The sequence below is a fragment of the Amblyomma maculatum genome, chromosome 2 (assembly GCF_055883805.1).
Source record: "Amblyomma maculatum isolate TAMU_Amacu chromosome 2, ASM5588380v1, whole genome shotgun sequence".
NCBI lineage: Eukaryota > Metazoa > Arthropoda > Arachnida > Ixodida > Ixodidae > Amblyomma > Amblyomma maculatum.
In genome coordinates this window covers 175524875-175539838 of record NC_139345.1, presented here as the reverse complement: position 1 = coordinate 175539838, position 14964 = coordinate 175524875, and the positions used below count along the sequence as shown (strand labels likewise).

The 14964-nt window shown below is 47.3% G+C and overlaps 1 protein-coding gene and 1 long non-coding RNA gene across 2 annotated transcripts in view; one reads left to right on the top strand and one right to left on the bottom strand.

Moving 5' to 3' along the window:
* Positions 1-1495: 1495 nt before the first annotated feature.
* Positions 1496-14964, bottom strand: part of LOC146200480 (uncharacterized) — an 89995-nt gene continuing 76526 nt past the window's right edge. The window contains exons 2-3 of the long non-coding RNA XR_014704830.1: positions 13171-13316; positions 1496-2073 (exon numbers count right to left, since the gene is read on the bottom strand). This is a non-coding gene — a long non-coding RNA (uncharacterized LOC146200480). The remainder of the gene's footprint in view (positions 2074-13170; positions 13317-14964) is intronic.
* On the top strand, positions 2822-10383 carry LOC146200482 (uncharacterized). Its single transcript, XM_084595897.1, has 2 exons — positions 2822-3731; positions 10289-10383. Exons 1-2 carry the CDS (start codon positions 2939-2941, stop codon positions 10381-10383), a joined length of 888 nt encoding a protein of 295 aa, XP_084452023.1. The 5' UTR covers positions 2822-2938.

The following is a 14964-nucleotide window of genomic DNA, read 5'->3' as shown; positions in this document are numbered from 1 at the left end:
CCTCTTAATGCTTAAGCATAAATAATATTTGGTCGCAACCTGTGACGCGAATGGGATCTTACGTGTAAGTGGTGTCGAGCCAAATTGTATTGCGCTTGATACATATCTTCGTTATTTTCCAATTTGTTCCAAAATCTGTAAAGAAGCGTCTGAGCAAGGCATGTTTCCCAACCAAGAGACCATGTTGCCCGGTATTTTACCGGTAGTTATAGAAATGAAAAGGCACGTATCCCTAAGGTTACTTTCATGCGCACATTCGAGTCGCGGACTTGCACGCTGAATGTCTGTTGATTTCGTTGGTTTCAGATCGCTCACAAAGATGAGAAAAAGTACAGTAAATCGGCAAAACAAGTCTCACTCGGGGAGGAAAACACAAAAAAAAATCCTCCACCCCTTTAATTTACTAGGCGTGGCAGTGAACTATTTTCTCGATACTGCTCCAAGTAGTCTTGATAAACTGGCAACATTTCTGAGTTTACTCTAGATGAGGTAACTTGGCTCTTTTCGTTTCTACAAAGAACACGAGACTTCTCAGAACGATACAATTTGGTTTAAAAACAGGTCTTGTGTAGAAGCTGACAAAGGAATCTGTATAGTTTCACAAGTAGGTCTTGTCATTCTACGTCGTACCTCCGTTTTGCTGCTTGGACGGAAGCGTTTCCGTATCGACAAAAAGCCACCTGGCACAACTCGTTCGTTGCGCATGCGCAGGAAGCGAGTGTATCGTCTGCTCCGGTTACTTCCCGACGTTTCACAGTTCACCATCACCAGACGAGAAATGCGTGCGCTGCCGTCACGCAGCGAAACTTCAGCTTGGGTTTGCTATACCCCGTATAAAACAAGATACCAGACCCGCGGAAGCCATATACCCTCGCTCTCGTAGTTTATATCACATTATCGGACAAGAGAGTGGCCGCTTTGTACTGACATCTTCTTTCACTGCTGGATCTTAGGTTCACAGCCATTGAAATTAAGAGCTAGATCGCAGGAGTTAGGAAACGTCTACATCGAAAACGCTGTCATTCATTATCTATCCCGACACAAGCGGTGGATTTGTAGGTACAAGTAAGAACAATGCTCTTCACTGATGATCAGGGTGCTCAAGACGGCAAAGGCCACTGGGGCCCTGGACTGAGGGCTCCACCCAAGCTGGGAGAATTCCCTTTGTCTAAATAAACGTTTTCATTCATTTGTTCACCTCTCAACGTCTTTCAAAGGGGTGGGGGCGGAGGGAAGGAGGATGAAGTACAAAAATATCTTTCCACCATTCGGTCTGCGAATCAACGAACGAAATGACGGATGGGGTAGCTGTGTGTCATTCAATGAAGGAATAATCCAGGCATTTAATGTGGTTACACTTACTAGCCTCGCTTGCCGACAGTCAACGTTTACTAACACATAGGTTTATGGCGCCGAAAGGAGGCCTACATGTGAGGGGCGCTACGGAGTCGACGGAACAGTGCAGGATTTTGGAAAAAGAAAGTAGCAACCAACCGTTTCTTTCTTTTTTTCTTTTTTTACAGACACAAGCACAGATAAAACACCCCTCTCAGAGTAAATTGTTCTGCCCCTGCTGTAACTTCACATCCGGCTGCCTTCTGGGATTTTGGAGCGGTGTTTTTCCGTACCAGGGGAGCTCACGCCTTCAGCACCTGGTGCTCCGCAGCGCTGCGTCCGCGAGCTTGTGAGTCATTCCAGAAGCGTGAGTCGCCTCGGCCACTGCGTTTCATCCACTTGCCTGACTTCTCCTGCAGTACAGAACGGCGGGGTCTGCGGCGGCCATTGCCGGCCATTACGGAGTTCCCAGGTGTCCCCTCGAGACGTTCGGAATCGGCGTTCTCGCTCTTATGCTTGGCACCACCAGCGATGAGTGTGATGTTTGCGGCTGAAGTCCCTGTGGTGCTGTTGTTCGTGATCTTGAGAGAAGGGAGGCGGGCCAGCACGCTATCCTGGACGGCCAGTGGGCGCCGTTCCTTTCCAATGAGAATCCGCAGAACTTCCAGACTTCGCTCTCTCCACGTTGCCTGCTCGATCATCTTCGTATCCACTTGAATTGCCGCTTGCCTGAGCCGTCTGTGGAAAGGAGCTATTATGAAACAATAACGCTTCCACATTGCGCACTGGGATTCACAAATAACACTTGAAATACAAACGCAAAAAACAAATTGTACCGACGAGTCTATATCTATTTTTGAGGGCTTGATTCACTAGCGCTGAAGTATCATGTGAACGCATTGTGCGCGATTGGTATGTAGTGTCACGTGATGCTGTGACGTGTGTGAATGGCAACGCCGAGAGGGGGAGCGTGCACTTGTTAAAAATAAAAGTTAAATTGGTTCACAGGAAGGGAAAGGCGCAGTAACTGTCACACTTGCTCTGTGGACACCCGAACCGCGCCGTAAGGGAAGGGAGGAAGGTGGGAATGAAAGTGGAAAGAGAGAAAGAGGAGCCGTAGTGGAGGGCTACGGAGTAATTTCGACCACCTGGGGATCTTTAACGTGCGCTGACATCGCACAGCACACGACGCCTCTTCGTTTCGCCTCCATCGAAACGCAGCCGCCGAGGTCGGGTTCGAACCCGGGAACTCCGGCACAGTAGTCGGGCGTCTTACCACTGCACCACCCCGGCGGGGCAGCACTTGTTAAGAAGTCAGCGCGCAGATCGCTCGTGCGGGTCTCTTAATCTGTACGGCCCAGCATGCCGAATAAACATGTTGCTTAGTCGCTCTGCCTCTGCTTCGCTCGCCGCGGCTACAACATAATTGGCGACGAGGATGGGATCCCGCTGGACTACGTAAAATGCATCGCGGCGTTCGTGATCCCGCTGGACTACGTAAAACGCATCGCGGCGTTCGTGATCCTGCTGTACTGCGTGAAACTCATCGCGGCGTGCGTGGAAGCACCGGCGTTCGTGGAGAGCGTTTGGGCGAGGCACAGGGATGGCAACGCTTGGAAGTTTCGACCAGTTCGTCGAGGACGGAGACGAGGATTTTGGGTCCTACGTGGAAAGGTTCGAGCACTTCCTGAAGGCTTCCCAGGTGAGCGACGACCTCAAGGTCTCGATGTTTATTACGGCAATAGGCAAGAGGGCTTACAAGACGCTGAAGACTTTGCTAGAGCCTAAAACGCCAGAGGACAAGACTTATGCGGAACTCGTAGAAGTGCTGGGAAGTCATTTCACCCCAAAGCCCATGGTCATCGCAGAACGATTCAAGTTTAATCGGCGGTACCAGCATCAGGGAGAGTCAATAGCAGCATATGCAGTGGAGTTGAGGCGTTTGGCAGCTTCATGCGAATTCGGGGAATTCCTCGATGAGGCTCTTCGAGACCGCTTTGTAGTGGGCCTCTCCGACAGCGGAACGCAAGCAGAGTTGCTGAAGAGAAGCAAGTTGACGTTTTCGGACGCCTGCGACGTTGCGAAAAGCATCGAGCTAGCGCGGAAGGAAAGTCGGGAATTTCAACCGACCGGGACGCAAGGTACAGTCGACGCCGTACGTCATAAGCCAGGCGGTGGGAAACGCCAGCAGCAGCGTTCAACCGGTGCAGGACTAGCAAGGGACCGAGTGTCTGAATCGCCGGTCTGTTTTCGGTGTGGCTCAGCGCACGAAGCATCGAACTGCAAATTTCGCAAGTATCGTTGTCGTGCATGCAAGCGTTACGGGCACTTGGCGAAAATGTGCAAGTTCAAGTCTAGAGACGCGGCTAATTCGGTAGCTGTGGAGGACGCGGACGGTGACCAAGTGTTGTTGTACAGTGTCTATTCTTGTGCAGAACGCCCAGGGCATTGTGATATCTGTCTCAAGGTAGCCAAGAAGGATGTTAACATGCAAATAGACACGGGTGCGTCTGTTTCCATTGTGCCAGAAACGCTATACAGGAAATTGTGGTCCAGTCTACCTAAAGAGCCTTGCCACATAAAGCTGAGGACATACGGTGGGTCGCCGCTAACAGTCACAGGGAAGTTGACGGTTCCAGTCGAACATAATGGTCAGTGCAAGCAACTTCCGCTCATTGTCGTTAAAACCGACAACAATAGCGACATTGCGTTGCTAGGGCGTGACTGGCTGGAGGCTCTTAAGCTAGACTGGTCAAGTGTGCATGGCGTGTGTTTAGACAAAGTTGCGGCGCTACTTGAGAAGTACGCAAAGGTGTTCGAGCCCACTCTGGGGCTGATCAAAGGTAGTCCAGTCAGGCTGGTTTTGAAGGAGGGGAGCAACCCCGTATTTTGCAAAGCGCGACAGGTGCCATTTTCGTTGAGGGAAACCGTGTCACTTGAATTGCAGTCTCTTGTGAACAGGGGAGTGTTAGTCGCTGTACAGAAAAGCGACTGGGCGACGCCCCTAGTTGTTGTGCCTAAGGCGAACAACAAAGTCAGAGTGTGTGGGGACTTCAAGGTTACATTGAATCCGTGCCTGCGAACTGACCATTATCCACTTCCCGTGATGGAAGATTTGTTTGCAAAGTTGTCAGGATGCAAGTATTTCACAGTGCTTGATTTGTCGACAGCGTACCAACAGCTGGAACTGCATCCGGAGGCACAATCAATGGTGGTTGTCAATACACACCTGGGGCTTTTCAAGTACACGCGCTTGCCCTATGGCATCACAAGTGCACCTGCTATTTTCCAGTCTGTCATGGATGATGTGTTAAAAGGGCTTGAGCGGGTAAGCTGCTACTTGGATGATGTGCTTATCGCAGGTTCAACATTTCACGAATGTTTTCATCGAGTGGAAAGGGTGTTGGCACGTTTTCTAGAAAGAGGCATGCGATTGCAAAAGGAAAAGTGTAAATTCTTTCAGACATCTGTCTCTTACCTAGGCCACATTCTGGACGACAAGGGCGTTCGGCCATCAGATGAAAAGGTGAAAGCGATAAAAGAGGCACCAAGTCCAAAAGATGCGGCACAGTTGCGAGCTTACCTGGGCTTGATTAACTTCTACGGGAAGTTTGTACCGAACATGTCGGCTAAGCTTAAGCCTCTGTATAATGCTCTAAAAAAAGAAAAGGGATTTCAGTGGTCACAGGAAGCTGAGCAAGCGTTTCAAGAAAGTAAGAGCTGGTTGACACAAAGCAATGTGCTGACATACTACGACCAGAAAAAGCCGATAGGACTAGTGTGCGACGCTTCGGCTCACGGCGTAGGAGCCATTCTTTTTCATAAGATTGGAAGCGACGAAAGGCCAATTGCCTATGCTTCCAGAACGTTAAGTAAGGCAGAGCAGGGGTATGCTCACATCGAAAAAGAAGCCTTGGCTGTTGTTTTTGGGCTGAAAAAGTTCCACAAATATCTGTTCGGGCATCGCTTTGAGATTTACTCCGACCATCAGCCATTGGTAGGCTTGCTCGCTCATGGTAAGCCCGTACCAGTGATGACAGCAGCCCGCATGCAGCGCTGGGCTTTACTGCTTGCAGCGTACGATTATCGTTGGGTTTACCGCAAAGGTGGAGAGGTTGGAAATGCTGACGGTTTTTCAAGGTTACCACTTGCAAATCGCAATGATGTCTCGGATTATGCACATTTCTTTTCAGTTGTTGATGAAGTGCCATTGTCTGCTGTTGAAATTCAGAAGTGCACTCGAACTGACAGAGTATTGTCGAAAGTGCTGTGTTATACTATGAGTGGTTGGCCGCCGCATGTTAAAGATGATGAGTTAATGCCTTATTTAATACGGCGACATGAGCTATCTGTAGATCAGCAGTGTGTTACATGGGGAAATCGAGTGATTATACCTCGTGGGTTGCGCAAACGGGTGTTGCATCTTTTGCACGAAGGACACCCGGGGATGACGCGCATGAAAATGCTCGCCCGTAGCTTTGTGTGGTGGCCTCAGCTCACGGAGGACATTGAGCAGATTGTGAAAAGCTGTGACACGTGTCAGTTAACACAAAATGCTCCGCCACGTATTCCACTGATAACTTGGGGTTGGCCAACTCACAGATGGCAAAGAATCCATCTGGACTTTGCTTTTACCGATAACCAGTAACTCCTAGTCCTAGTGGATGTGCATTCCAAGTGGACAGAAGTGTTCGTCATGCCATCCACCTCTACCGAGAAGACCATTGAAAAGCTGCGGAGTGTCTTTGCGTCCTACGGCCTGCCAGAAGAAGTAGTTACGGACAATGGTCCACAGTTCTGTGCCAAGAATTTCGCAGACTTTCTCCGCAGGAATGGGGTGCGGCATACCAGGACGCCACCGTACCACCCCGCATCAAATGGAAGCGCAGAGCGGTACGTACAGACCATTAAGCGGGACCTTTTGCGACAGGTTCTCGACGAGAGAAGAACAGGGATCAAGAAAACCTTGCAACATCGGGTTGACCAATTTCTGTTCACGTACCGAAACACACCAACCGCAACCACGGGGCTGACACCCGCGGAATTGTTTCTGTCATGGAAGCCGCGCACACGCCTGACCTTTCTCCAACCGAACTTGGAAAAACGTATGGACGACAGGTTCTACCAGACGAAAGAGAAGGCTAACGAGAGAGGGTGGTCATGGAGATCATTTGAGGAAGGCGACCATGTGCTCGTCCAAGGACTACGTCCTGGGGAATCGAAGTGGTTGCGAGGCGTTATAGAACAGCGGTGCAGTGCATCCACCTACAATGTTAGAATAGGGCAGGAACAGAGGTTTGTGCATGCTGACAACCTACGTCTGTGTTCGTTTCAAAGTGTTGAATCCGGGCCAACTGTGTATCCTTCTGTGTCTAGTTCTATGCCTGATTCTGTAACGGAAGAGTCGTCTACTAAGACCCCTTCCTTAGATACGTCTGAGCCACAGGATTTCTCAGCACCACAGCCTGCCCAAGCATCTACGTTGCGGGGACAGAACGCCAGTTCGCCTGCAAGGTCCACGCTGCCTGCACCACCGCTCCGGGAGCATGCGCCACCTCCGGACACGCCACCTCTTCGGCGCAGTGCTCGTTCTCGGAAGCCTCCTGATCGTTATACCCCATAGAGCTGGTGTAAAACAGTTAGGGGGAAAGGGAATGAAGTATCATGTGATCGCATTGTGCGCGATTGGTATGTAGTGTCACGTGATGCTGTGATGTGTGTGAATGGCAACGCCGAGAGGGGGAGCGTGCACTTGTTAAGAAGTCAGCGCGCAGATCGCTCGTGCGGGTCTCTTAATCTGTACGGCCCAGTATGCCGAATAAACATGTTGCTTAGTCGCTCTGCCTCTGCTTCGCTCGCCGCGGCTACAACAAGCGTCACGCACTACCACAGCAACAGACATCGGAATGGTCCGTTGTAATGAGAATATCATGCAAAATGCGATAGTGTCTTGCGATGGAGCCTTGCCTAACAGATATTCTTTTTTTCTGCACCGCACATACAACAAAACCCATAGACTAAGTGTCTGTAAATGAAGATGTGAGGGCTCAATCGCCGCTGCTTCATTTGTGTTCCTTAAAACAGTGCGTTCACAGCATATTATTTGGAACTAGTACTCTTCTGCTTTAACGCTCCCCCAATATAGATGCATGCACATAATGGGGACTGCAGGCTTAATACTTCTTCGTAGTTCTGTTAAAATTACCTTCTACTTATTATAGTATAGTGCCCGTATAACCTCTTTGTTAAAGGTAGACTAGGATGTGACACAATGGTCAGCATTAGACAGCTCTGGTGTGAACTACTGCTTATCAACTACTATCACTGCAGGATCGTTGAGTCCGACGTGTGCTGGTCGGCGGTCGCAGCCTTGGAGAGAGGGAAGAACAGGCATAATGTTGAACGTATACCACACATGTACACCGAGTGCTTAGCCGCTGTGCACAAGCAGGGCAATTATTCTCGCTTATAGTCTGCTCTCATCACAAAAGATGATGATGAGATATGTTCGGTGGCCAGTGATCCCTCTCATCCTGCCTCGCAAGTTTCCTCACGCGTACTTCGCCATAAGCTATTCTTAGCATTTAACATATAGATGCTAAATGCTATGTGAAAGCAAGGTGAATGCAAGGTGAAAGCCCTTATAAGCAGATATGTGCATCGAATCTATAAGCTGATGTGTCACTTGCTAGTAACATATACATGAGGAAGGAAAATAGGAATGGCAACTATTGAATGTGATCGGTAATGAATAAAAGTTATGCGATAAATATCGATAGATTAAGGATTAATGACTAATAAAACGATCATAAAATGACTGCAAAACGACCAATATGTAAATGACTGGTAATGACCGTAACTGAGTGGAAATGAGTAAACATGCTTAGTTATAAGTGGTTATGACTACAACGAATAGGCATGACTCAGTAGAATATGGATATGGAACATTCCATATGACTATATGGAATGACTAATTTATCAAACGACAACTTGTAATGACCGCAAGTGACTGGAAAATAATAAATATGCTTATCTACGACGACTGCACAAAGACCATGGCGTCTTGCCCTATTAAGTCCTGGAGCATCAATGAACAAGGAGTGGAAGCTGTGACAGATTTTCTCTTCTTGGGCTCCAAGATTACCCCGGAAGGAGACTGCAGCCATGAAATTAGGAGACGCCTGCTGCTGGGAAAGAGAGCAATGGTTAGCCTTGACCGCCTAGTAAAGAGCAGATAGATTAGTCTGCCAACCAAGTTGCGTATAACTCGTGCTATGGTCTTTCCAGTTGTGATGTATGGATGCGAGAGCTGGACTGTGAAAAAGGCTGACCGCCGAAGAATTGACGCGTTTGAATTGTGGTGTTGGCGAAGACTCTTGGGAGTTCCTTGGACTGTCAGAAGATCAAATCAGTCTATATTGTCGACCATTAACCCTGACTGCTCATTGGAGGGTCAAATTTTAAAGTTAAAGCTCAGGTACTTTGGTCATCTGATGAGAAGGGAGGAGTCGCTGGAGAAAGATTTGATGTTGGGAAAGTTTGAGGGTCGCCGGAGAAGGGGTAGGCAGCGAACGCGATGGTTAGATGGCATCCTCGAGGCACTGCAGATGAAGTTATGTGATGTTAGGAAGAGAGTGAGAGACCGGAAAGGGTGGCGTGACATGGTCCATAGGGTCACGAAGAGTCGAACACGACTGAACGACTGAAGACGACGACTGCATTGACAACTAGGCATGACTCAGCATGACTACGAAACGACCGGTATGTCTAACGACGACTAGTAATGACCGCAACTGACTGGAAATTAGTAAATATGCTTAGCTACTAGTGGAAATGGCTACAATGACTAGGCATGACTCAACATGACTACGCAAAGATCAACTTGTCAATTAACGACTTGTGATGGGCACAACTGACTGGAAATGAATAAACATGCTTAGCTATGAGTGTTAATAACTACAATGACTAGGCATGACTCACGATGATTACTGAATGACCAGTATGTCGACTTATAATAGCTGCAACTGACATAGAAATCATAGGAGAGAAAGGGCCGGCATTCGCCATTCTCCTCTTAAGAAAAATCTAGAGACCCTGCAATTTTTTCCGGTGCTTCTAGGTCGCCGCTTTTTACTGTCATGGGCAAATTCTACCTTTAGACTTCAGTCTATTGTCATGCCATCGAAGTCATTATAAACCCTAGTGCTGTGTCTCCCCTAAGCTAAATCATAACAGCTCCTCTACATTGTTCCGCATCAGATTAAATTTAAGCTCCCGTAAGATGTCGAGCTGACGTGCAGCTTCAGTGCATCAAGAAGTATCTACTGTGCCAATTTACCATTTTCCATGCTCCAGCAGACAATTGCAATAGGCCCAAGAAGGCTCGTTACAGGACACATTTGAAGAAATGCCAACTCGCACAGAAACCAACTATAAGGTAATATACTATATTTTTAATGTGCATTGTTTATGATTAGAAATTTAGTAGTGTATCTCTTTGTTTACCTCAGGGATAATTAGCTAAGAAGTAGACAAAAACATTAGTAATAATTAGGTTCAGCCTTTAATGAATGAAGTGACAGCGTTAATCGCTCCCGTCTACGACTCCTTTTTGGTTCCTGGGCGTACATGCAGTTTCTGCTTACTTAATACAAGTCCCTTAATGTGTGCTTCTAATAACTCCTGCATTCTGGCCAGTCTGGCATAGATATAAAGCACCGCGTTATCCAATCCACATGAACCTGTCTGACCGGCCTACGATTGGCCTTATAATAACCCGCCCGATGGCTTCGAGATGCCCCGAACACTATACCCACCTTAAAGGAGAAGCCCTAGTTAGCAGCTCTTGCCATGTCATGTGGTCACGTGGCCTCACAAAAACGACCGACCGATGAGTGTTCGGGCAAGTCACCTGCCAACTATGAATCGCCAAATCCATGCCCGTCATTTTTAGTTCACAACGGCGACTACGCCGGATTTTTGAAGCGAAAGCTTCACTACCCCACCTCAAGCCAAGGTCAGCGACGGCTCAAGTTTGGCTTTCAATGAGCCAGAGTACGAAATGTGCCTGTATGAAAAGACCATACTGAATCAGAAAAAACCTCTCCACCGGGAATCGAACCGCTATCCTTCCGATCTCCAGTCGAGTGTGCAAACCACTAGACCGCGGCAAGCTCGTGGGAAACCTATCGTAATTATCCATGTCCAGCGCGAGGATAATAGTATCAATGATAATGGTTCTGCAGTGAGTGATAATGATGATAATAGTGGCTAGTGAGGATGATGAATAACAAGAAACGTAACCAAGCATTACGAAGCTTTTGCATTCATCCGGGGTAAGCAGAATTAAATTCCATCAACATTTTCGGATAACGGAGACTTTCATGCTGTCAGACTTTCATGCAACGTAACAGCGTCGTCTTGCTTCTCCCAAATGCGCGCGCTCTCTTGGTACAATGTAGCGGGGTGCATGTCTTAATGCTACAGCTTTAACTGCTTACGAGCTTTCACAAAAGTGTTCGAAAGCGACTATTTGTCAAATGAAAGAGGTCTCGTGGTTTTATAGACGACTTGCAACCGTTCCTCATTGTGTTTACAAAGAACAGTTTTAGCATTGTTCTTAAGAATGATGTTTACTATTTTTCATGTGGCGGAGCAATTATGAAAACAGCGGACACCATGTCTTAGATCACTATATATCCCAGGACATGTGCGCAAGCAGCTTTCTGATTGAGAACGGCATTAACTTTTTTGTATTGTTGAGTAGACATGCCACGTTCCGAAGTCTCTAAAACACATTGCAAAAATGTTTTCGCAATTATATTCGAGGACAAGTCACTATCACTATAAATAGCAAGCTATTTCACGCAAGGAAGGAGAACAAAAACAAGGCGAGCAATTAGATGCATGAAAAAGAACTGCAATTCGATGGCACTGCTTTGTGAGTGCTATAGAAACAAACAAGCCGGGTTGATTTGTATTAGATTAGACTTACTCCAATCAGAATATACGAACAGTATCAGCTTGAAGTGCAGCAATACAATCCACATCATTGCAAACAAGCAGTATATTATCAACGTATCGAAACAACTGAGAACAGGAGATAATATAATAGGCATCATTAACATAAAGGTTGAAAAGAAGAGGAGCCGAAATTGAGCCTCGCGGTTCTATTTTCTCGTGACGAGAGTGCAACGCAAGATGCGGTGGAATAGTGTGGCTGGAGCTGTGCGAGGAATGTTTTTATCCTGCCTACGGCATCGAAAATATTCCTTGATGTTTTCGTCGGTTTCACTGCGTGTTGCCCTTCTTCACATATTTGACGTACTGTCAGCTGGTCCGTGCGATTCACGGCCCCACTGAAATCGCCTGAGTAGTCTAGTCCCATTGGCATATTCGTGCCCAAGACTAGGCGCACTGATTATCTAGTTTTAACGCCATAAACGTAAAGGCCCCGTTCTGAAGGAAACCCTGCATTGCCGGCACTGTGAGGGAAATATCACATGGCATAGTGAGGGCGGGTGATATTTGGCAAGCTATATGGCCGGGCATCGATTGATTGGCAGTCGTGCGACGTCACTCTACATCACATGGCCAGAGCTACCATCGGGCTCCTTTTATGTGAGGCGAGGGTGATATGAGGATGGAATTATCCGAGACACTTAATTAGGCCGAGGGTTGGACAAGCCACTCCTAGACTACCAGACATTGTTGGTACGCCTGAAAGCGAGGCTCTATATTAACGCCTTCCCTAGTTCTCGTCTACCTCTTTTTCCCTTGTCCTGCGAGTTGTCTTTTGTTTTTGTGACGCATACAACATCTGCCAATGGGAAAAATTTAGATCCAAACAAATTGCTTTCGAGTCTGACACTGATGCCACGTTGGGACAATTGTGGCGGCGTGTTCGGTACTTATGAACACATATTGTTGCCGATGCGCCTGCAGTAATTGGGCTATTCTAGAGCATCTATTCATGGACACTGATAGTTTCTTTCCTCTCTATTGTCTTCGTCTCGTAACCTGCTCCCTTTGATGGGCAAAGTTTGCAATTATTACTGCGATGATGGAAATCCACCGGCAAACATTGAACAGCGCTGCCTATCCGTTGGAATAGCTTGCCAGCATTAGATATATCTTGGGGTAACATTACACGATTAGTCATGATATAATCGCTGTTTCCTGTCAGTCACAATAACTTCAGGACATCAGATATCATTAGCACACTGTGCACCGTGTTACTGGTTTCCTTGGACTCGCCATGCACTGCAGTCTACGATAAGAAAACATCATAGAAGATGCTTTTATCCTATAATATGGCATTCAGTAGCACTAGCAGTTTCGTCAACCCCACGGGCGCCTCGATTTCATTTCATTTTTATTTCCATAAACACCCTCTAACATTCGTCATATCAGCACTTTGTAGCACCCTGCATCACAAATGAGTGTCGGCGCCTGTGCACTTTTCAGCCCCGTCTACAAGGCGCAAAAAATGCGGATTGGAGCTTATTTATCTTTACATTTGCCTTTAAATTTTAGGTAATATTTGAGTCTTTTGACTTTAACTGCAGCCCTTTGTTCGACTCAGAATTCCTGCTGCGACACAGGGAGACCGGAGGGGGGGGGGGAGGCGAGTCCTCATGACCGTGAGATGACGGCTTCATCGCAATTATGTGTTTACAGTGTGCCCGTTCGATCACCGCGATGACATTACCCTCTTGGCCAAACACTGCACTCCCTCGCACAGAGAGCGACACGATCGTCTCAGTATACTCAACGGTGCGACAATGAACTGGGACAAGGAAAGTCGCCGACCCTTTGTGAGTGCGCGTTGCTTACTCAAAGTCTTCCTCTTTGACCTGCTGATCCTCCGGGTAGAGAGCGATGGACACGACGACGCAAAGCAGGCTCAAGGCGATGACAAGGACAAGAAGAATCCATCGTAGCCTTTCCTCCGCGATGACGCCGGCTTCGCCCGTTTCGTGCTGATGAAAAAAAGAAAACAACAAGCAAACAATGACTAAAAAACAAAAAGTAATGACGCCTTGCAATTTAAGGCCTGATTCTCGTATTGAATAGGCGCCCAAAATGCCAGATTACGCAATGGCGTCCAGTTGTTATCCAAGCCCTTTGCCTTCAAGAAAGAGATAGCAAAAGCAAAGAGCATGTGTAGGTACGTAGGATGGCAGAATAAAGGAACCTTACTAATTTCACAGATTCTCAGCCAGCTTTAGGAGCAATAGTGACCTTTTGAGTGCTTTAAGCTATGTCCACAGCTTTCCCTTTTTTGTTTGGTTCGACCATGAGGTTGACGTAGCGGATTTCCCTTTGAAAAGATACAGGCCGTAGCACCATCATCATCATCCTCGCTGCAAAGGTTCAATTCAAAGCATAACAAAGGCGCGTGATTGTAAGAACTAGCTAATTTTGTCGGTAAGCTCAGTTATTTTCGTATAATGGTTTTGCACCGGTAGTCATTAGCAGCGACAAACGAAGGAAGTCTTTTGACAAAAACGAAGATGCGTGACTGTTCTGATGATTACGTAGAGGAACCATCAGAGACCACCCAAGCAGCACAAACCATGGGCGCTGTGTTGAAAATGTCCGGAGCTACATACAAATGAAGTCCGTTGATCATTTGGCTTCACATAGGACCAGTGATATCCCAAAAATTGGGCTAATGGTTAGTCGTCGGCGTGAGGGGTGCGTACCCCTACATATGTTGGCCATATCCGGCCCTAGATAGGACCAGTGCATACGCATTGTGACCATACTCTAAATTGGGCTGATGACTTGAGTCGATGCCACTGAGGCCGAGGGGTATATACCTCGTTAGCGGCATCGACACGGCAGCGCGCGGCAAGCGTGAAATATCCTGGCGTCCGAGCCATTTCGCTGCGCTACCGACCGTATCTCAACAGATGCTTCCAACTTTCAGAGCCGAAGAATTGCTCCAGCGCGTAAATATTGATCTGCTTGGGGATCGTTAAAACAGTGATCGCCATAGAGTCAGAACGCCCCTCTCTGGCTCAGTAAGTCGCAGCATCGGCACCTGCTTTCGTTTGCACAGCATGCTTGATGCCACGGAGAAAACGATACTAAAGAATGGCCTTCCAAAAATATCCGAGAGATCGATTTGCACTGCTGCGGACTTACCTGAGTCATCGTGGACACTTTCTTTGTCGTCGTTCTGCGTGAGTGCTTTCGAATCATCTTTGCTTTTAACGGTGCCAACCAACACGCTTCACACTTTCTGCTCTTTGTTCATTCTTCGAAAAAAACATTCTCGTCTAAAAACCTGATCCTGCGCAAAACATTTCGCTATTCTGATGAGACATTTGCAGCGAATGGGTAACTGTGCAACAGCTACCTGCTTTTGTTCACAACGAAGAAGAAAACGAGAATACTTTTAGCGTCACAGTAACTGCATAATTTCTTTTACAAAATAAGTTTAGCTAGATTATTTGTAAAACATAGGTTGAATAACATACATTTTAAGTCGGGATCGGGTATTCCGCTCTTACACATGCTCTGAGCTCTGGTCAGCCCCCTACTTTGGGTATGTGGCTTATTGCCGTTACTAAGCCGGGTACGTCACTAAATATACAACACAACAAAAACGAAGTCAATAAA

Coding starts and splice junctions, on each gene's coding strand:
- LOC146200482 (XM_084595897.1), top strand. CDS start 2,939: ATGGCAACGCTTGGAAGTTTCGACCAGTTCGTCGAGGACGGAGACGAG. Junction 3,732..10,288: donor AGCTGTGGAGGACGCGGACG/GTGACCAAGTGT, acceptor CGTCATTTTTAG/TTCACAACGGCGACTACGCC.